Consider the following 23,506-nt stretch of genomic DNA (forward strand, 5'->3'; position numbering starts at 1 on the left):
ACAGGCATGCTTTGTAGGTGCAAAGATAAATACTGGCGCCAAAACCTCTGCGTCAGTAAATAAATTTAAAAAAAGGTGGAAGACGAGCTTTTTTTCTCTGCCCCGAGTTTCGATCACTGCATTTTCATACATTATCCAACAAAGGAAGTACAAATTCCGTATTGTTCATCTTCTAATGTAGCAGAATTTCAATGTATTACGAAAATCCGACTAGCAAGACTGTTTGGGATGTTTGTCAATATGGCCAACTCTACATTCTGAATTTTTTCTTACCTGTGAGAAGAGATGGTTGCTAATAGGAACCTGATGAAATGTGAATCACATGCAGTATTCTCTTCTCCATAAGAATAATACGAATATAAACATTTTGCCATGTATTCTTTCGTGTTTGCTGCTATCTCATTTAAATCCTGTCTGCCTTATAAACTACGAAATTAGAGTGAGACAATAGCAAACGCGGAAGAATATACATATCGTGTCATGTTTATATTCGCATTATTCTTATGCCTAATAATGATACAGTCAGAAATGAAGCACATCAACTGACTAGATTTTTAAATCTAAGGTGACTCTAATTCCTGTGCAGAATTTGATGTATTAAAGAAGCGGCCGCAAAGATTTTCAAACGGAGAAAAATTTTCACTTAACTCTCGTTCAGAACATTTCTATCTTATGCAGTCTATTATTTGGTTCTTGTTGATAATTATCAAAGAAAGCAGCAGTGTAAGTAACAACAAATAGCAGTCTCTTGCCGTTGTTTTGGTAATGAGACGATTCCACTCTTTTTTTTTAAATTGTAAGCGGCAGTAGCACGCACAAAAGCAAGCCATGCCGCGAGCGGCGGCAGGCCGTAAACACGCAGTATCAGAGTGCGACAAACAATGCATGACACAGTACAGTAATGCATTTTCAGTTTAGAGTGACGTAAACACCTATAACAAAGAAAACAGCACTTATCAGCTCAAAAGAAAATAAACAATCGATTCAAACCAGACGGAGCACGTGAAAAAGGCAGGGTATCCGTATAAATATGGACGGAGCGCGTGACTCATAGCAATGGCTACCTGGTAAAGCTTAACTGCTAAGCTTACGACTTGAACCAAACTACTGTAGCTGTATCGTCATTCATTCGACCTAAATTGTGTTCCATATTACAATGGACCAACTTTGTTTCGATTTGGAGGTGCGGCCTAAAACTTTTCTTTCCCCTTGAATTTCGAGTCTCAAATTTCAGGTGCGGCTTAGATTCGGGAAATTTTTCCTTCATTTCGAGTCTCATTTTTTAGGGGCGGCTTAGATTCGAGTGCGGCTTAGATTCGAGTAAATGCGGTACTCCTTCCACCTTTATGCTTTCCCTTCTTTGCTTATAACTGGATTTCCATCTGAGCTCTTGATATTCATACAAGTGGTTCTCTTTTCTCCAAATGTCTCTTTAATTTTCCTGTAGGCAGTATCTATCTTACCCCTAGTGAGATAAGCCTCTACATCCTTACATCATCATTTAACCATACAGTAAAGCTGCATGCCCTCGGGAAAAATTACGGCCGTAGTTTCCCCTTGCTTTCAGCCGTTCACAGTATCAGCACAGCAAGGCCGTTTTGGTTAGTGTTACAAGGCCAAGTCAGTCAATCAGCCAGACCGTTGCCCCTGCAACTACTGAAAATGCTGCTGCCCCTCTTCAGGAACCACAAGTTTGTCTGGCCTCTCAAAAGATACCCCCCATTGTGGTTGCACCTACGGTACGGCTGTATCACTGAGACACGCAAGCTTCCCCACCAACGGAAAGGTCCATGGTTCATGGGAGAGGGGGGGGGGGGGGGGGGGGGGGGGGGGGGGGGACAGCAGTAATCGTAATAATAATCACCTTTTTTTACTTGTACCAGTTTCATCTCTAAGTTCTTCTATAATCCCTTTTGTAATATTCAATCTACTGGTGTTGCATCTGATTACTTTCTGGGTTTTCTTTTTGTTGTAGATTAGAGAAATTGTATTTTAACATTATAGATAAAATGATCTGAATGAAATTCCCCAAATCTCATCAGTTTAACATTCATAATTTCCTTGATACATCTTTTGGATATGGCTGTGTGATCCAAGTGAAATTCTCCTAGATTTGGATTTGGTGGTATCCAATTTTTTACTTTTCTTGGTAGTTTGAAAAAAATGTGTGAACATCTATTTTAACTAGCATGTTTTACACATATTGACTTTCATCATTTTTGTTTGTTCTAAAGGATGCTGAACACTGATCTATGGTATAATTTAAAATTTCTCTTCCTTCCCAGATAGCACACTGGAGCCACCAAGAAATATTTTAACATTGTTTGTAGATATGTTGGACATTTCAGATCCTAAAAGATCACAAAACTAATTTACTTAATGCAGAGCTGTTTCATTGTTTTCAGTTATGGCAGTTAATAAAGGTATAGCTTTTATTCTTGAAATTTCTTGTTCACATGAACATTATTTCTAATTTTCTCTTAAAATCTGTTATACTATCTACATTTTTTTAAAACTGCAAACAATGTTCCAGACATTGGCACCTTTTCCATTATTCTTACTGCTGACTTTCCTTTATAAATTCTGTAAAGATATACATCAACGAAATTCTGATCTAAGAATTTCATTTCCCGCAGAGCTAAAATTTGTGTGAAGCTCTGTTGTAGAAGTAATTCCAATTTTTTCTGCTTTCCAATTTTCAGAAGAGAATTTACATTTAATATTCCAGAATAGAACTTCTCCTTATTATTATTATTGTTGTGTCATAACATCCCATATACCAAGTTAAAAATGCATAGATTACACTCACAATTTCACTACATCAGCAACACCGTCCACTGCTTGAAAAAGTTTACCTACTGTGCAAGGAGTTGCTCATGATAGAAGGCTACCAACTTGTTTCATCTACAAGTACATGATCTTGCTGCAATATGAACATATAAAATCTTTTCAAAGTTCAGACTAAATTCATACGATTAAATTTTTGTGAGGTTTAGGCCAAGTACTACTCAGCCTGAGTGCCATGTATTCGGTGATCTTGTACTTATAAAATTGCCTTGTCCATAATTTCTTGATCCATGGGCTGAAGTACAGTTGAATATCATAGGCATGACCTTTGAGGCTTTTTATCGTTTTATGCTTAAATACTTCAAGATGCGAGATAAACTGAGTTCCTATTATCCAAATTTGTCTTAGATTCATTTACTTGCACAGCAATTTTGTAAGTGTTTAAAGTAACATGGATTTGTAGCCTCACTGATGGCCAGAAACTTATTTTTCTTCGTCCTGCCAGAGTTTGGTGCACATGAGTATTGTATATTGTCTCAGGTTCTGAATATGGGAAGTTTCATTTGATACTGTAAAGGAATTTCCTAACCATGAGTTTGGAAAAAAATGTTCATTTTATTGATACCATGCTATCAGAATTGTAAGAACATCATTCTACTGGTTGTTTGTAGATGGAACTAAATTTTTGGATTAACTGAATTCTCTTACTACTGCTTCACAAACTAATAACCAAATGGTCACCTGTCAGCCTAAATTAAGACTCAGTCTGTGCTTCCTGCCACCATAGCCTACATTCCACAAAATAATATAGATTAGAAAAAATGTCTATGTTCTGTTCTCTTCCTGTAAGTAGGTGAATGATGTCACACACCACAGTATCATTACTTCCCAAGATGAACCCAATGTCCAGTATCAACAGATTAAATGACCCAAATTTTCTTCTTAAGTAGTGTCACTTCTTAAATTATGCATATACTCAAGAAAAGTTAAATTGTGCAGTTTAAACTGAGGTGCAATGTCACTAATGTAACATCCTAAATAACATTTAAACTAATGAAACCTACCACCCAGAAATATTTAAACTTGAGAAATGTTGAACAAAGGCTCAGTCTAAGCAAAAATTGGTTCTTTAGAGCAGTATTTATGGATACTGAGAGTGTTTACAAAAATTTTTGCCTGAGTTAATTGAAGTGAAGATTGATTGCTCTGTTACCAAGGCTACCCTGGAGAAACATACAAAAATGCCAGGAAACTTGGTAAGGAAACAGTGACAGACATGTACCATTACTTTAGTTATATGCAAACACATAAAATGAAGTTTTACAATCTGGTACTTACTTTCAGGCAACAGGGCCATTTGCTCATGCTTTGCTCACATTTTGTAGTCCACTGCTATGTTTATGAGTGCAACTTGTAAAACTGTTTAGGTTGTAATAGTGTTATTCATTATTTGCTTTCAGTGTTAGTAACAGTTTATGTACAATTTTAAACGAGGCTCTCTTATTGTAGGGCTTACTCCTCTGAGAAAATCTGAGATGATTTCTCTTGTTTTTATTTCAGTTTATTCTCATTCATTTTGTGTATTAGCTAGTTCAAAAGTCTGTAGAAATAGGATTTGAAATGACCAACTTACATTCATTTCTTCCCACATTAAGCACTCCTGTAGACGTTACCAGAAACATATCCCAAATATCTTCAAACAGGTAATAATTGTTACTACCCTCAGGAAATATACTATCTGACAACTACTGCTACATGTAGAAACATATAAATAGTTTTCTTTTATAATTTCATATGCAGCTTCAGGCATTTTGGAGTGTTATGATTTTATTGCACACTATATTCATTATGTTTATGTAATAGTAAATTAATGAACAGTTAGTTACCTGCACATAGTTTGCATAAACTATCATTTGTGGAGGAACATGTCTCACTCAGGTATTTTACCTCTGGATGTCCTTTTGGACATTCATATGGCCATAAATGTGAGCCTAGCTGCAAGGGAACATTTGTAACTGCGTCTGTGCTATCTCCTTGGGGCTCTTCAGAATCATCAGCAAAATCATCCTCTTCATCAGCATCTGGAGGATTGTCCATTTGCTCATCCATAGGCTCATCTGGCTGGTCAGAAGGAGGCTGAACTGGTTGCCCATCTGGGGGTTGATTTGATTGCTCAGATGAAGGTTTATCTTGGTGCTCGTTTCCAGGATGATCTGGTGGCTCAGTTTCAGGTTGATATGGTTGTTCACTTTCAGGGTGATCTGTTTGTTCACTTTGTGGCTGCTGTGACTGCTCAGGTTGAAGTGATTGTTGCAGTTCATTTGGATGCTCGCCATTACCTCCTGCAGTATGACATTTTGTTTTCTTAGAAAACCATACCTGTCCTTTAATGTAACCCCTTAAGTCTATCGCGGAACCTCTGTAATAATGCTGTTGAAATGGTACATCTCCAGCCACTTGTGATGTCAAAACAAGAGCCAAAACTACTCCCAGAATAATGCTGACCCAGGTGTTAATGTTTGGTCTCAAACACATGAGCTGCATTTCAAGTCTTCTCCCTGTGAGGGAAAAAATTAAAACTGATTTGTATATAAGATAAATAACAACATAAATTCAAATTAAGATCATTTTTTGTAGACACTGATAATGAGTGCATTTAATAAATCCCATCAAAATCATTACTAATACAAAAATTTTATTGTATAATACTGAAATACTTTTAAGGGTAACATTATTATAGGTTATGTGTAAGTCAAAAATTAACCTGAAATTTTTCAGGAAACTTGTTTCGTGGAGAAAAAATAAGGCCTACTGTTCACTCACTACTAACAGCGCACCACACTCCTTTTTTTCTTTTTTTGAACCTACAGGAGTACTTGTATATTATGTTTAGCTTTTCACAACTTAGGTGGAACCATGATTCATCCAAAAACAAAGTTAGGTGATGGTCAGTTACTCCGACATGCACCCTATTGAAAAATAATTCACAAAACTGCAACCTTTTTGCAGGGTCACCCAGTTTAAGTCTTTGCACTGCAGTTTTTTTTATATAGCTCTCTAACTTCAGTAACATTTTAGACATCTGAACAGACCCATTGGAAATTCCCATTTTTTGAGAAAGATTTTGAACTGATTTTCTAGATCTTTCCAGAGCATGCCCAGTGTTATCCAGAGTATCTCCTGTGAGTATTAAATGTGATTATTTATGTTTCCTGTCAAGAACACTTTCCCTTTCATGAAATTTATTTATTGATCAAAGAATCATACTCCAATTTAAAACTTGATCATCAGGGAACTCCTCTAGAAATAATCTCCTTACTGCATGCGCTGATTCTGTATGCACATATGAATCATACATCAGTACTCTTTGGAGAATAAAATACTTGCATTTCGTCATTTCACTTGAAACACTTTCACCCCATACACTGTATTGCATCACCTAACAAACACGTGCTAGCTGTGCAAGATTTCTACACAAACAAAAGCCTCACAGAAGAGGGGAAATACAGTTCCCACCAATGCAGCCACTGGCTGTCTGCTGGCAGGATAACAAAATCCCTGCCTGGCACTTGCATAAAGGATTTATCACCTTGCATATTCAGAACAGAATTCAATGTTTTGGGCTTCCATTTATGTTTCCTTAGAAGTGATACATCACAATATACACTCCATTTATCAGCAATCATTTTAAAGTAACTGCTTGCCAATATTGAGCACTAATAAAGAAGAAACTGAAACACAAGGAAGCCAACTGTGAATGACTGCCTTGCACACTGGCACTCCGTCTTCAGGCCACAAGTGGCCCATCAGGACCATCCGACTGCCGTGTCACCCTCAGTGGAGGATGCGGATAGGAGGGGCGTGTGGTCAGCACACCGCTCTCCCGGTTGTTATGATGGTTTCCTTTGACCGGAGCCGCTACTATTTGGTCAAATAGCTCCTCAATTGGCATCATGAGGCTGAGTGCACCCCAAAAAATGGCAACAGCGCATGGCGGCTGGATGGTTGCCCATCCAAGTGCCGGCCACGCCTGACAGTGCTTAACTTCGGTGATCTCACGGGAACCGGTGTATCCACTGCGGCAAGGCCGTTGCCTGAACAACTACCTTGATAGTTGATTTTTTTCTTCTTTTGTTTGTTTCAGTCAGATTAGAGCACTGTGCTGTACAATTTCAGTGAAGCTGATTCCATGTAAACTTAATTGTTATCATTTTGTTTGTTCTCTGAGAGACAGTGGCTTGGAAGGACACTGGATACATACTGGGAAGTTATCATTTTCAGAAAAAAGGAATGTTACAATGTTAACAGTCAATTCAAATAAGAGCATCTACTGACCAGATCCACGAAGTAAAATGTCTTTATTAGCGAAAAAATTTCACAATTTTAAAATGTGCCCAAATTACTGAGTGCATGTAGAAAGCTGAAACACAGCATTGAATAGTATTGCTTCTTTATATACTTTGAATTTGAACACTAGGTTTGCTAGTTGTGACACTGAATATAGTGTGAAGGATATTCAGACAAGAATAAGATACCTGAGAATATGTCTTCTGGCAGTCCCTGATGCACATTAACAACAGGTGTCAAGAAATTAATATTTTTTGAGTTGTGTGATGAAACGACGAGGAAAGCAGAGGAACTGAACATTGCTGTGCCAGTATTGCATAGAAAAAGGAAGGTGTCAAGACACTATGATGAAGGTAGTGACCCTCCTATGTATGAAATGCGGGAGGAACTGTATAGAAAAATATTTTTTTAAATAATTGATGCAGACATGGATTCACTAAATTTTAAATTTCAAACAAATGTTTTTGAAGTATTTCAGAACTTGAAGCCTTTGCATCTGTCAAACTGATGCTGATTAAATTCTGCAGTTCTATGTGACAAACTTTGATAAAGAAAAGTTAATGCTGCATAGGGACATGTTTCTAGATGTGTGCAGAATGATGAAAGAAGAAGTGGCTAACTTGTCAGACATCACCAATATTTTAAGCACAGAAAACAGTGGTTCCATGTGTGAGTGAAATGCTCACAGAATTTGTGAATTTGTGCAGATGATTTTAACTGAACCTGTTACTTCTTATATCTTTGAGCAGTAATTTTCAACACTTTGATGAATGTAGTCAACAAGTACCCAATAAAGGTTGAGTGATTTGACAATTTTGCATGTTCATAAAGAAATGACTAAAAATGTTGACATTATCAACACTGCAAACAAACTCACAGTGAAAATGACAAAGAAGGAATGTGTTTTATATTGAAAGTTAACATGTCATTTTTATTATTATTATTATTAGTATTATTATTATTTGATGCATTAAATTAGTTATTTTGTAGTTTCTGTTCACAACAAAATAATATAACATTGCCTCTTACTTTCATTGTGCATGAAAACTGTTTAAAACATAGAATACTTCATTACAGTTCTAACAGGTATTTTACACTGAAGCTCCAAAGAAACTGGTATAGACATAGATATTCAAAAATAGAGATATGTAAACAGACAGAAATACAGCGCTGCAGTTGGCAATGGCTATATAAGACAACAAGTGTCTGGCACAGTTGTCAGATTGGTTACTTCTGCTACAATGGCAGGTTATCAAGAGTTAAGTGTTATAGTCAGCGCATGAGTGATGGGACACAGCATCTCCAAGGTAGCAATGAAGTGGGGATTTCTCGTATGACCATTTTATGAGTGTACTTTGGATATCAGGAATCCAGTAAAACATCAAATCTCCGACATTACTGTGGCCTGAAAAAGATCCAACAAGAATGGGACCAACAATGACTGAAGAGAATCATTCAAATTACTGCAGATTACAATGCTGGGTCATCAACTAGCATCAGTATGTGAACCATTCAATGAAACATCATCGATATCTGCTTTCGAAGCTGAAGGGCCACTCATATACCTTTCTTGACAGCATGACACAAAGCTTCACACCTTTTCTGGGCCTATTAACACCATCATTGGACTGTTGATGACTGGAAACATGTTACCTGGTCATATGAGTCTCATTTCAAATTGTATCGAGCAGATGGACGCCTTGCAATGTGTTGTTCAGAAGAGATCTCCAACCCCTCATACTCTTATGGATTTATGGACAGCTCTGCAGGATTCGTGGTGTCAATTCCCTCCAGCACTACTTCAGACATTAGTCAAGACCATGCCGCATTGTGTTGCGGCATTTCTGAGTGCTCACTGGGGTCCTACATGGTATTAGGCACGTGTACCAGTTTCTTTGGCCCTTCAGTGTATTTGCGAATTAAAAGTAGAAAAGGAGAATAATAATTTATGCAGAAAGAATCAATTAATGTTATGATTACATATTCTGAGTACATACATTACATTAACTTATCTTTGTAATCCAAACCCATCCAAAACAGCCCTTCAGGCCAGGACCTGTCACAGAGGCCTTTGTCTGGGTGAACATTTTGTCAGTGTATTGCTTTGGTCCCAGACTTGCTCCCAGTATTCATTTCAGACTGAGTTGCCCACAGAAACATATGGCCCTTGGGGCTATCCTAGTACATTTGCATCCAGGTTTGAAACCATTTCTCTTGCATTTAAACAATGTAAAGTCCAGGTGGAATATAAACAATTATGGAAAGGATAGATTGAGACTCAAGCAAGACAGCAATCAAGTGTTCAAGGTGTGCTTGCTTGTGTAAATGCATTAGAGTTTTTTCTTTTTCTGATGAAGGCATTGGCCAAAAGCTTAGTGTGTAAGAGTCTTTTTGTTGTGCCTGTCTGCAACTCAATGTGTCATCTTTAGGGTCTCTTGTGGTTAAGTCAGCCAAATTATTGACTGAGCTAGGGCCTCAGCCTTATTATTGTAATGTGGCAAAAACACTGTATTAGAACTACCACCAATCAACTTTTAACTTGCTTGCACATAAATGCAAATACAGACACAATGACGGTCACTATAATAAGAACATGCGCACGAAATTATGAGTTATATAAATGCACAGTTTAACCATGAAGTCCTCCTTAGTTACAAAAACATTAGATTAGCTGAGAGCCCAGCATGCTGGCATGTAGTCAGCTGTTTGCACACAGTGCAGCAGTTGGTGCTGCCTCTGTACTGAGTGAGGCAGGCTCTTATGCCAGCCATGCACCATCACTGTGTAGGTTTACAAGCCCCACCTTCACACTGGAGATGTTCATGTCTTCATCAGAAGGGAACAGTTACTGCAGCAGGTGTCATGCTGTCACAGGAGAACATGGTCTGAAATGGTGCAGGAATGGACAGGCACAGTGGCCACTTCCCTGTGACAGAATGTAAGGGAGCACCAGTGATGGAGGTGCTGCACCCATGTCCACATCTTGCCAGGCATTCAGCAGCAGTGGTGGCAGAGAAGACAAAAGCAGCAAGAGAGGCCATGGAGATGGAGGTGGTCCAGTGATAACTACTCTATCCAGCAGTAGTGGCATCGATGGTGAAGACAGTAAAGGAGCCAGAGGGGGTGCTGGAGTCAGTGTGGATGGCGGAGGCAGTCACAGGGGTCTGTGGTCAGTCACATGTGGGCAGAGCTGGTCATAGTGTCGAGACACCAAGCCATCAGAGGTCACATGATAGAGAGTTAGTGGCCTCCCCAATGACCAACAACTGCCAGTATCCACTTTGGACACCGTCCAAACTCGTGGGCCCAGATGGCGGAGTCCAGACAGAACTGTTGTGAGATGGGTGCTATCAGGTGGCTGCGAATTAGCCAGAGCATATGAAGCAGCATACGGGCTAGCAGCTCTGAAGCAGCTCCACTGGGCTACGGTTGTCGACTGGAGTGACCCGCTGGGAGCTCAAGAACCTATCAAGGGCTGCCTCAGAAGAAGACCGCATGATTTGGAAGTATAGACCACCTGCTCCATCTCACCATTTGACCATGGGTGCTTCCCAGTATGGCATGGGAGTTGTTCTTGCACACAAATGTGAGGATGATTCTAAACACCCTATTGTGTATGTTTCCAAACCCATGAATCAGGCGTAACAGTGCTACACCCAGATTGAAAAAGAAGCCCTTGCTGTTGGGTGAGGGGCCATAATATGTTGAATGGCACTCTTCACACAAAAATGTCCAAAATCCCAAGGCACAAATTGCGGTCCATTGTCTGTTAAAAGCGTGTATTGTAATTCTTCCCAGGAAAAACCTTTCCGAGGGCTGTGACCATAGTCCCCGTGGATGTGGATAGGCAACAAACCACATAAGGAAATTGCTAGAAAGCATCAACTACTACAAGCCAAAAGGAGTTAAGAAAGCAACCCGCAAAATCAGCTTGAATACATTACAAGGGGCACTGGAGGGCCGGCTCCATGGAAAGACAGACATGTGGTGCTACCTGCTGAGAAGCACACTGCAGGCAGGCTGACACAACTTGTGTGATTTAATTGTCAATGCCTGGCTAAAACATGTGTCAGTGGGCTGGCAATTTTGTATGATAAATACTCCAATGGTCCAGGTGGAGAAGGCACATGATGTCCTGATGCAACATGGATGGGATCACAATGATTGGAGATGATGATAGAGAGCATACTAATTGTGCAAAGGATCTAACATCCAGCTTTGTAGTTTAGCTACCCAGTTGTGATGGATGAAGTGAAAAATCTAACTCAAGACAGGATCAGCCATGACAGCTAGCAAAATTCAAGAACTGGTGATGGAAAAACCATCCACAGTGTTTTGGTCTTTAACATCTAAATAGAAACACAACAATTCATCCTGATTAAATACTGGATCAGGGCTAATTAGCAATTGAGTAAGCTCATCAACATTAGCACCTTATGCTGTGGGGCAGCAGTGAATCTCATAGTTGTAGGATGACAAAAACAGAGCCCAACTTTGCAGGTGATGGGCCACTTTGCCAGAAGAGATGTTGTAGGATGGAAAAGAGAAACCAGATACTTATGATCAGTAATCAAATAAAATTTAGAACCACAGAGGAAAACATGAAATTTTTTGAGAGTGTACACAATAGTGAGGACTTCTTTTTCAATGTGTGAGTAGCACAGTTGTGCCTGATTCATGGGTTTGGAAGCACACACAATAGGGCATTTGGAATCATCCTCATATTTGTGTGCAAGAACAGCTCCAAGGCCATACTGGGAAGCACCCATGGTCAAAACAAATGGAAGATAACTAAGTAAGGTGTCAAATATAATTTTGACTTTGACAGAATAAAAGCACACTTGCTGGTGGGGCGACCAGAGAAAAGTAACAAATACCCTTATAAAAGAGAGCTTAAAGAAGCTGAATCACTGTGGCCACATCAGAAAGAAATTTATGGTAGTACACAATCTTTCTGAAAAAGTCCTGCAACTCTTTGACATCCGTAAGCAGTGTCAAAGCTACAGTAGTTTTGACATACTAGTGTAAAGGCTTGAAGCCACCATGCAAGACTTCAGAAGTGAGACAGACGATAGATGGCTGAAAAAAATTGCAATTTGTCCAAGTTACATTTCCACCTGGCAGTCTAAAGCACCATGAACAAGCCACAAAGGTTCTGAAAGTGCTCATCTGTAGAGGAACTGGAGACCACAATATCATCCAGGTAGTTAATGCACCCCAGCAGGGAAGCCATGAGTTGCTACAAAAATCATTGGAGAATAGTAGAGGCACTAGCTATGATGAATGGCACATGCTGGTGTTGGCATAACTCAAAGAGGATATTCACTATAAGGATATGTTTAGAATCATTATCCAGAGGCAGTTGCAAATAGGCTTTAGACATGTCTAATTCTGGAGGAATATTGGCCCCTACCCTGGAAAGCCAAGCTAAGAGTTCATCCTCCTAGGGTAAGGGGTAGGTATCAATAGTAGCCTGGGAATTTGAAGACTTTTTAAAATAACTACATGTTTTGTGACAATTACCAACTGAGTAGACCTCTCACTTGAGGAAACAGGCATGACAACACCCAAGAATGTAACTCGATCAAGCTCCACTTTGCCAATTTTAACAATATTGAGACTCCCCTGAAAACATACACAACATTCCACCATTGATATGCACTAACAGATGGTATCCATGGTGTGCAATGTTGTTTTGGATGATTAACAGAAAGAATTAACTATAAGAAATATTTGTATATGATGGGTGCCAAAATTGTTGAATGTTACCTAAAGCAGTCATAAAAACAGAAAGACTGTAAAAAGTTGATGGGGTGGGTTCAAAGAAAATGGGGGCATGCCACAAGTTTCATTGTGATGTGAGCCTTGAAATTAGTAGCTCAGCCTAAACTGTCCAGACAGTGATGAAAATCCCAAGCGTAGTGTGTCCAGTTGTTGGTACAAAACTACTTCCATTAACAGATGCACTTCGTCAGAAACAGAGAATCAAACAATTTTGAAGGTGTCTAACCCAAGTTAGTTTTTAGTGTTGGCATATCTACCACTAGAGAGGTCAAAGGTCAAACAATTGTTTTATACAAAATGGGAGTAGAAAACTTTCCCAACATGGGTATGTGTTGTTTGTTGTAACTCACCAACTAAGAAGAGACAGGGGACAATGCCAATGACCCGAGATCCATAAAAGTTTGATAATGTAACAAAGTTACTGCCACACTCTTATCTATTTGTGTTTGTAGCAGCTTGTCCCTACACATACATCAATATAAAGATTTTTTGGGGCTACCATTATTTGAGAAAGACTGTTACATCCATGTTAATGTCTGATGCAAGAGACTGAGAGATGCACACAGATACAATATTATGACCCCTTCCTGCTACGACTGCACATTGCCCAATGCTTTGGTCATGCAGCCCACTCATTTGAACATAGCAATGATGGCAAGATGGGAGAGGGGCAGCCAAATTGTTTAGTGCCACAGAGAGGGCCTGCTGCTGGCTGACGAAAGCTTACAGCTTTTCGGCGACGAATCAAAGAATTTCTTCCATTGACATGTTGCCCATAGCAAACCAAGAAATGAAAGACATGGAGTAGAATACCATACTCATCACCAAAATAATTCTAATGTTGCACAAACACAATATTAGAGTTTCTATCAACCAACTTTCAATTTGCTTCCACATAAAGGCAAATACAAAATGGTTCAAATAGCTCTGAGCACTATGTGACTTAATTAGAACAAGCACATGAAATGATGGGTTACATAAATGCACAGTTTAACAGTGAAGAGTTCACAAAAACATTAGAGCAGACAAGGGCCCAGCATGCCACCTTATAAACAGCTGTTTGCACATGGCACAGTACTTAATGTGTCATCTGTGTGGAATGAGGCAGCCTCTTTAGATTGGCTGTGAAGGCGCACACTGTTTAATTATGTGCACTCGCTGTATAGGGTTGCAATGCTTGTAGTACCAGTATATTTTACATCTGCACAGCACAGCCCTTTATGGCATAGACAGTGTTCTTAAAAGACTGTAAATAGAAAATAATCATTTTAACAATATTGAGACTCCCCTGAAAACATACACAACATTCCACCATTGATATGCACTAACAGATGGTATCCATGGTGTGCAATGTTGTTTTGGATGATTAACAGAAAGAATTAACTATAAGAAATATTTGTATATGATGGGTGCCAAAATTGTTGAATGTTACCTAAAGCAGTCATAAAAACAGAAAGAATTAACTATAAGAAATATTTGTACATTATGGGTGCCAAAATTGTTGAATGTTACCTAAAGCAGTCGTAAAAACAAAATTCTCCAGAAAAGAAAAAGAAGTAGAACAGTGTTTCATATGTTATTCAGATGTTGTAGATGAACAGTTTCTATATCTAGGAAAGTATATCCGTATTTACTGATGAAAAGAGATATCACATGCCCACAAAACACATTGCATGGGCTGGATGTGAATGTTACAAACGTGAGGTTATTTCCACATCTAATTTCTAGAAACATTCAATGTAACCAGAACACAATTTATTCAATCCATATAGTTTTCACTATTTTCACTAGGCATTTTTTGTTACAATAAATGTTTTCAATAGACAGATCCATCTCAAAACTACAGACATAGCTGCAACAACCTGTGAAGAAATAAAAAATGGCAGCTTGGACAGCTCAGTGAATAATAGTTATAAAACATTCAGACTTTTTGGTGAAAACACAAGAACCTTGTTAAAGAAGAAAAATAAGCTTCTGATATCACTAAAAGAAACTGAAAATCTGAAGGTATTTCCACACGTGTGCTTTGCATAACAGAATATCATTTGGAAGCCAAAGTAATTGTATTTATCTGGGTGCATCTACTAAAGTTTGCATCACTTTATTGTAGACATAATATGAGGAAATTAGTAGAATAAAGTCCCAGTCCATAGACATCAATGATTACAGTGTTGAAAAACTCATCGAGTAATGTACTTCAGTGACAGATTTGGAAATATGCCAGACCACAGTTCTGACAGTCTACTAACTACAACTCAAAATGTCTTAAAATTTTATTAATCAATTGAAAAGGGTAATAGTAAGACCTAGTAGAAACAATTTGGAGATGATTATATGTCAAGATTTCACTATTGATTTCATCTTGGAGAGCTCTGATCGAGGGCACTTACAGTTACTGATGCCCTGTTTTGGTTTTATCCTTACAGTAACAGTCTCAACAAGAGTAGAAAGACATAGTGCAACAACAGCCGATAATTTGTTTCTAAATCTGTCATTCATGGAACAGATATGAGTCACATAATAATTGGGTTGTCTGGCCATGATAGTCAAAAGGCAGCAATAAATTATTCCCATCAATCAGGTTAACCTAAGAAAAGAAAAGTACAGTTACAAAGAACTGTAAATGTTGAGTCAATTACACTATTCAGGGAGAATTTATAGGATCAAAAATGGGAAGAAGTCACTTAGGAAACATGACATATGAAAAATTTAACTATTCCCTTTACAATGAGTCAGAGACAATTATTGTGAAAGCTGAGTGAAAGAGTTGTTAACATCTAATATCCACATATCTTTTGTTGGGAAGAGAGAGCCTTATTTATTGCAGCAGACTAGCACTAATCAAGACTTGAAGATGCTCTATAAGCTGTATTTAAAATTCTCCACTCTTACATCAAAAAGGCAAGAGCTTTGCACTATGTCCAAACAACTAAACATTCTAAGCAAAAGACAGGGACAACCTGGAGAGTCATTAAGAATGAAATAAGTAAACTTGGTTAATACCCAACTCCCTGATAAAATTAGCAGCAAAACAATGATATTAAATTCAAGTCATTGGCCACTAAATTCAACAAGTTGTTCCTGACAGTTGCTGAAAGCACAGGGACAGGAAATAGTCCATCAATGGCAGACCCTCTAGATTTACTTAGATAGGTATTGCATAATCCACTATCAGACAGCAGTTTTTCCAGATCAGTAGTTAGAGATCACAAACCTTACTTGGTTACTAAAATCCAGTGACACGTCTGGCTACGATGATGGTATTTTAACCAAAGTACAAAATTTTGCATTGATTTGGCTGCCAAGGCCTTCAACTTTATCAGTCATAAAATTCTAATAGGGAAACTCAAATTTTTTGGCGTTAAAGGCATCCCTCCCATGTGGATGGAGCCTTATTTTAGCAACAGAAACAGAGGATCTTATTAGCAAATGAAAAAATAGGAATAAGAGTAATATTAAAGTGATGTAACATGAAATATGGTTGCCCACAAGATTTAGTGCTTGCTTCGATCCTGTCCTCGCCCTACATAAATGGTTGTGTGAGATGTTTGAGGTTTCTTCAAAACATATAATTCTTGTTGATGATACAAGAACAGTATTTCAGTATAGGAACTAAACAGTCCACACTAGGCACAGCCAGGAGAAAAACAGAACAGGCTCACAGCTGATTCACAATTCATAGTTACAAAAAAATGTATTATGCAGTTCCAAACAAATAATCATACTGAATTTTCTCATTTTGAGAATATTCAAGGAGTAATCTGTTTTACTTGCTAAAAACATTCAGAAGTCTAGATAACACAAATGTTTATTTAAGACAGCCAGTTTCATCAGACTTCATTGTCATCTTCAGGTCTCAAAACTCTTTTTGTTGTGAAACACGTTCTTGTACATTGGACCTCATGCCAAGTTGTCATGTGGATAAAAATCAGCTACATAAATTATCTTGTATGAATAACCATGTGCATATGTATATCACTCATGATGCTTGTATGACAAAAACACAGAACACAGTAGCACATCTGTTTACATAAACTGGACATCATGTCCATATGTGCTACTGTGTACTGAGATTTTGTCATGTAACATGTGCTGTATGTTTTTAAATATTTTAGTTATGACAAATATTTCACAATGTGCTGGTTTTTATCCACATGACAATTTAGCATGGGAACCAACATAAAATGAAGATCTTTTGTTTCCAATAAAGAACTACTGATGCATTCTAGGCTGTTGAATTTTTTTAGCAAATAATGATACTTACAGGTACCAGAGGTAGAGATCAATGGGTATACACTTGATGAAGGTCCATGTATGAAGTTCCTAAGTATCCAGATGGATAATAAACTGGCACCCATGGATAAGTTAACCAAATACCTCAATTTCACTTAGAAATAATCTCTCATTATGTTGACAGACATGATTACTAGCAACACTTTCATTCAAAAGTGTACAATCTAGGACAATGCAGCTAAGATAAAAACATATTTAACCTTCATATCTGTGCTATAAATATTGTGTAAAGCTGATAACCAAACATTTGTGTCTAGGGCTCAGACTGGAGTTTGATACATTGTTACAAAGCTCAGTAACAAGTTCTGGTAGACATCAGGCAGGATTTTGAAAATTCCCAGATATTCAAAAAGAAAGTAAAAGAATACCTCATTACTATTTCTACATTTTATCAGAATATTTGGACTCTTGCATGTAAATTCCACATAAATTTAATGGTGGTATTAAATAGATCTAGGAATTTGTCACAGTACAGAAAACTAATAGTAGACTGTGAAAAGTAAATATGTTGTTCAAAATATTAGATAATAGCAGCTGTGACTTTTTTCAGAGCAGCTGTTCTTCTTGTAATATACACATATCAAGTAACCAAGAAGTAATCTTTATAATTGACAGGCCTGGAAGTATAAATATAGACCAATAGTTTCCCATGTCTTCCCTCAACCCTTTTTTGAACAGGGGTCTGTCTTCAACATACTTCAAAACATTGGGAAAGCATCCCTGTTCAAAAGACTGGTTGAATATTTTATTTAGGGAGGTGCTATTATACCACACGCTGTTTTAATCACTTTAGTGGGTGTCCCATCCCATACAGCAGAGTTTTTTTTTATTTTTTAATGATATTATAATGTTTTCACATCCTTTATTGTGACTTTTTTTAAATCCATAATATACTCAGCTTCTTGGTGGATTCCAAAGGGATTTACTTTACTCTGATACTCTGCTGCATCAACATCTGACTTTGCAACATTTATGAAGAATTCATTTAAACACTCTGATATTTGAGCCTGCTTTACAATAAAGCTATCATCTACTTTAATCCTAGATATTTCATTACTTCTAACTCTAACACATAACTCTGATTTGACAACAGACCACACTGCTTTTGTTTTACTTTTATGTTGTACAATGAACAGTAAAATGTCTGTTCTTTATTATATTTCAGTTTATTGCGGAGTTTCCTCTTCATGGCACTAGAAATTTTTATACCCTGGGTTATCCATTAGTTGTTTTGTTGCATGTCATTCTAAGTGGCATAGTTTCATTAAATATTACTAGAAGGCTACTTAAAAATTGTTAAAGCTATTATTACTTGAAATAAAGCTGTTGGAAGGCCATTCAACCTCTCTTAACTTATTTCTAAATGTAATTGGATTTTTTCACTGAAGTGCCTTTTCATATGGCTTTTATTACAAGAAATTTCTTTCTTAATTTTTGGTGGTCCAATGAATAATGCAGAGTGGTAAGAGATTCCTATATCCAAGCAAAATTTAGTCTAGTGTGTTGTATGAAGTTTTATTTTGAAGCCAAAGTTTTTTTAAGTCAGTGAATTTGGACACATCATTGCTTTCAACTACTATATTAATATTGAAGTCAGCAGCTATTAATATCTTTTCTCTTTTTTATTTACTGACTTTTTGAGCAAGCAATGAAATTTCACCAGAAAAGCTTCAATTGTAGCTTTCTCTTGTACTCTATAAACAGAAACAACTTTGACATTTAGGTCCCTCAACTCGATACAGCAGCTTTCAAATACACACTCTTCATTCGAATGATTAAAATATTTCTTATTTTACATTTTATATCAGAATGAGTAAGTGTGCAAGAGCCTCCATGTGGTTTCTCTCATCTACAAAAGCTATTGACTAATTCAAAATTTTCGATTTTATTAAGAATTTTAATGTTATCAAATTGAAGCCAATGTTCATTGAGGCAAATATATATTCAGATAGAATAATTTGTAATTCGCCCACTTTATGACTGTTGTTTGAAAAGTCAGCACTCAGACTGTTTATATTCAAGTGCATTATGTAGGTATCTTTTTTTCTGTTTGTGGTCTTAGGCATACTCCTTCTTGGATACTAATTCAGTATTGCCATTTTCATTACCAAACACTGTTTCTCATCCCAATCATTTTGTATAAGTCTGGTACACAGCTTTTAATCTGCCAGTAACTTGTAATTTGACTTATTCCATACCCATCAAGGCTCTAATGTGTGATGGTATTTAGAAACTGCAATGTATGAATAAATGAAAGAAAAGGATGATAATCTTCTTCATTCCAGTTTGTGATGAGTAACTTTTCCACTGAAGTGTGGAATTCAACTCTAAAACTAACATGTATGTACTAAGCTTACATAAAAATTAATTTTATATCTTACACTGGCATTTTGTGTACTCATGTTCTTCTTAAATTAATTATATCTAAAAACAAAGATGATGTGACTTACCAAACGAAAGCGCTGGCACGTCGATAGACACACAAACAAACACAAACATACACACAAAATTCTAGCTTTCGCAACCAACGGTTGCCTCATCAGAAAATAGGGAAGGAGAGGGAAAGACGAAAGGATTTGGGTTTTAAGGGAGAGGGTAAGGAGTCATTCCAATCCCGGGAGTGGAAAGACTTACCTTAGGGGGAAAAAAGGACGGGTATACACTCGCACACACACACATATCCATCCACACATATACAGACACAAGCAGACATATACAGAGTCCACAAACAGTTCCTTTCACCTATTAAACAACCATTTCGTCTAGTTCTGATAACTTTTGCTTTATTTCCATTTCTGTTTTTCGCACATCACTGATGATTTTTAGCCGCTTCCCACAGGTTTTAAAAATGAAACTTTTTGCCTCTGTATATGTCCTTGTGTCTGTATATGTGTGGATGGATATGTGTGTGTGTGTGAGTGTATACCCGTCCTTTTTTCCCCCTAAGGTAAGTCTTTCCGCTCCCGGGATTGGAATGACCCCTTACCCTCTCCCTTAAAACCCAAATCCTTTCGTCTTTCCCTCTCCTTCCCTATTTTCTGATGAGGCAACCGTTGGTTGCGAAAGCTAGAATTTTGTGTGTATGTTTTTGTTTGTTTGTGTGTATATCGACGTGCCAGCGCTTTCGTTTGGTAAGTCACATCATCTTTGTTTTTAGATATATTTTTTCCCACGTGGAATGTTTCCTTCTATTATATTCTTAAATTAATTATAATTATTAGTGAATTTTAATGATTACAACTGATTAATACCAAAAAAGAATTAATGTGCTAGAGTTCAACTCTACCGACTGTGTAAGTTCTTTAATCGATTCCTACAAGATATTCAGCTGGAACTGAATAGAAGTCTTGTTTCTCATTTTTGCAAAAGAAATATGTAATTCATTCGCATGGAATATGAATTTTTTCACAGACAAAATGAGTGTAGTCACTAAAACATACTGACTGCTGATGTTTCATCCAGGACCTTAATGAACATAATCACAAATTCCTACAAACTCCAAACTATGAGGGTTGGAACTTAAATAGTGGCAACTAGCTATTCACAACCAATACAAAATAATATAGTGGAGATGCTGAGTAACGATAGGCAATATAAAAAGATTCACACAATCATAGCTTTCGGCCATTAAGGCCTTTGTCAGCAGAAGACACACATACACACACACACACACACTCATGCAAGCGCAAATTGCATACACATCTGCAGTCTCAGAGAGCTGAAACTGCTCTCTGAGCAGCAGCGCCAGTATATGATGGGAGTGGCGACTGGGTGGGGGTAAGGAGGAGGCTGGGGTGGGGAGGAGGAGGGATAGTATGGTGGGAGAGGTAGACAGTGAAGTGTTGCAGTTTGGACAGAGGGTAGGAGAGAAGGTGAGGAGGAGGGGGGGGAGGGGAGGGGGGTAAGTAGCGGAAAGGAGAGAAATAAAAATAAAAATAAAAGAAATTAAAAGACTGGGTGCGGCAGTGAAATGACAGCTGTGTAGTGCTGGAATGGTAACAGGGAGGAGGCTGGATGGGTGAGGACTGACTAACGAAGTTTGAGGCCAGGAGAGTTATGGGAACACAGGATGTATTGCAGGGAAAGTTTCCACCTGCACAATTCAGAAAATCTGGTGTTAGTGGGAAGGATACATGTGGCACAGGTTGTGAAGCAGCCATTGAGATGATGGGTATCATGTTTGGCAGTGTGTTCAGCTTCAGTATGGTCCCCTTGTTTTTTGGCCACAGTTTGTCGGTGGCCATTCATGCAGATAGATGGCTTGCTGGTTGTCATGCCTACATAGAATGCATCACAGTGGTTGCAGCTTAGCTTGTAGATCACATGACTGGTTTCACAGGTAGCCCTGCCTTTGATGTGATAGGTAATGATAGTGACCGGACTGGAGTAGGTGGTAGCAGGATGATGTATGGGAAAGGTCTTGCATCTAGGTCTATTACAGGAGTATGAGCCATGCGGTAAGGGATTGGGAGCAGGGGTTGTGTAAGGATGGGCGAGTATATTGTGTAGGTTTGGTGGATGGCAGAATACCACAGTAGGAGGGGTGGGAAGGATAGTGGGTAGGACATTTCTCATTTCAGGGCTCAACGAGAGGTAATCAAAGCCCTGGTGGAGAATGTAATTTAGTTGCTCCAATCCCGGATGGTACTGAGTTACGAGGAGAATGCTCCTCTGTGGCCGGACTGTGGGACTTTGGGAGGTGGTGGGAGACTGGAAAGATAAGTCACGGGAGATTTGTTTTTGTACAAGGATTGGAGGACAATTACGGTCAGTGAAGCCTTTAGTGAGACCCTCGGTATATTTAGAGAGGGACTGCTCGTCACTACAGATGCGACGACCATGGGTAGCTAGGCTGTATGACTTCTTGGTACGAAACGGCAGCTGCCACCCATTTCATACCAAGAAGTGGTGGGAGACTGGAAAGATAAATCACGGGAGATTTGTTTTTGTACAAGGATGGGAGGACAATTACGATCAGTGAAGCCTTTAGTGAGACCCTCAGTATATTTAGAGAGGGACTGCTCGTCACTACAGATGCGATGACCATGGGTAGCTATGCTGTATGACTTCTTGGTACGAAACAGCAGCTGCCACCCATTTCATACCAAGAAGTCCCTTCCATACAATCTAGCTACCCATGGTTGTCGCATCTGTAGTGACGAACAGTCCCTCTCTAAATATACCGAGGGTCTCACTGAAGCCTTCACTTATCCTCCCATCCTTGTACAAAAACAAATCTCCCATGACTTATCTTTCCAGTCTCCCACCACCTACGAAAGTTCCACAGTCCGTCCACAGAGGAGCATTCTCCTCGTAACTCAGTACCATCCGGGATTGGAGCAACTAAATTACATTCTCCACCAGGGCTTTGATTACCTCTCGTTGAGCCCTGAAATGAGAAATGTCCTACCCACTATCCTTCCCACCCCTCCTACTGTGGTTTTCCGCTGTCCACCGAACCTACACAATATACTCATCCATCCTTACACAACACCTGCTCCCAATCCCTTACCTCATGGCTCGTACCCCTGTAATAGACCTAGCTGCAAGACCTGTCCCATACATCCTCCTATCACCACCTACTCCAGGCCGGTCACAAACATCACCTATCCCATCAAAGGCAGGGCTACCTGTGAAACCAGTCATGTGATCTACAAGCTGAGCTGCAACCACTGTGATGCGTTCTATGTAGGCATGACAACCAGCAAGCCGCCTGTCCGCATGAATGGCCACCGACAAACTGTGGCCAAAAAACAAGTGGACCATCCTGTAGCTGAACACTCTGCCAAACATGATGCCCCTCATCTCAATGACTCCTTCAGAGTCTGTACCATATGGATCCTTCCCATCAACACCAGCTTTTCTGAATTGCGCAGGTGGGAACTTTCCCTGCAATACATCCTATGTTCCCGTAACACTCCTGGCCTCAACTCTTGTTAGTCTCTGTCCTCACCCATCCAACTCCCTCCCTGTTCTCATTCCAGCACTACACAGCCATCATTTCACCATCACACCCAGTCTTTTAATTTCTTATATTTGTATTTCTCTCCTTTCCGCTATGTACCCCCTCCACATCTTCTCTCCTATCCTCCATCTAAACTACAACATTTCACTGTCCGCCACTCCCACCATACTATCCCTCCCCCTCCCCATCCCAGCCTCCTACTTACCCCCACCCAGTAGCCACTACCATGATGGGTGGGTTGTCCAGAAAGTGTCGCAGCTTCTTTCGCAAAGCTGGTCACAGGTCATGCTCCAAAAACGAACAGTAATGCTGTGTATTGACAGTCTGCCA

General features: G+C 38.8%; 1 protein-coding gene across 1 annotated transcript in view; it reads right to left on the reverse strand.

Moving 5' to 3' along the window:
- LOC124546011 (toll-like receptor 13) overlaps positions 1–23,506 on the reverse strand; it is a 177,644-nt gene that overhangs the window by 135,609 nt on the left and 18,529 nt on the right. The window contains exon 3 of the mRNA XM_047124982.1: positions 4,674–5,345. Coding sequence (XP_046980938.1) covers positions 4,674–5,331 — 658 coding nt within the window. The 5' untranslated portion in view covers positions 5,332–5,345. The remainder of the gene's footprint in view (positions 1–4,673; positions 5,346–23,506) is intronic.

This window comes from Schistocerca americana, chromosome 8 (genome assembly GCF_021461395.2).
Source record: "Schistocerca americana isolate TAMUIC-IGC-003095 chromosome 8, iqSchAmer2.1, whole genome shotgun sequence".
NCBI classification, from domain to species: Eukaryota; Metazoa; Arthropoda; class Insecta; order Orthoptera; family Acrididae; genus Schistocerca; species Schistocerca americana.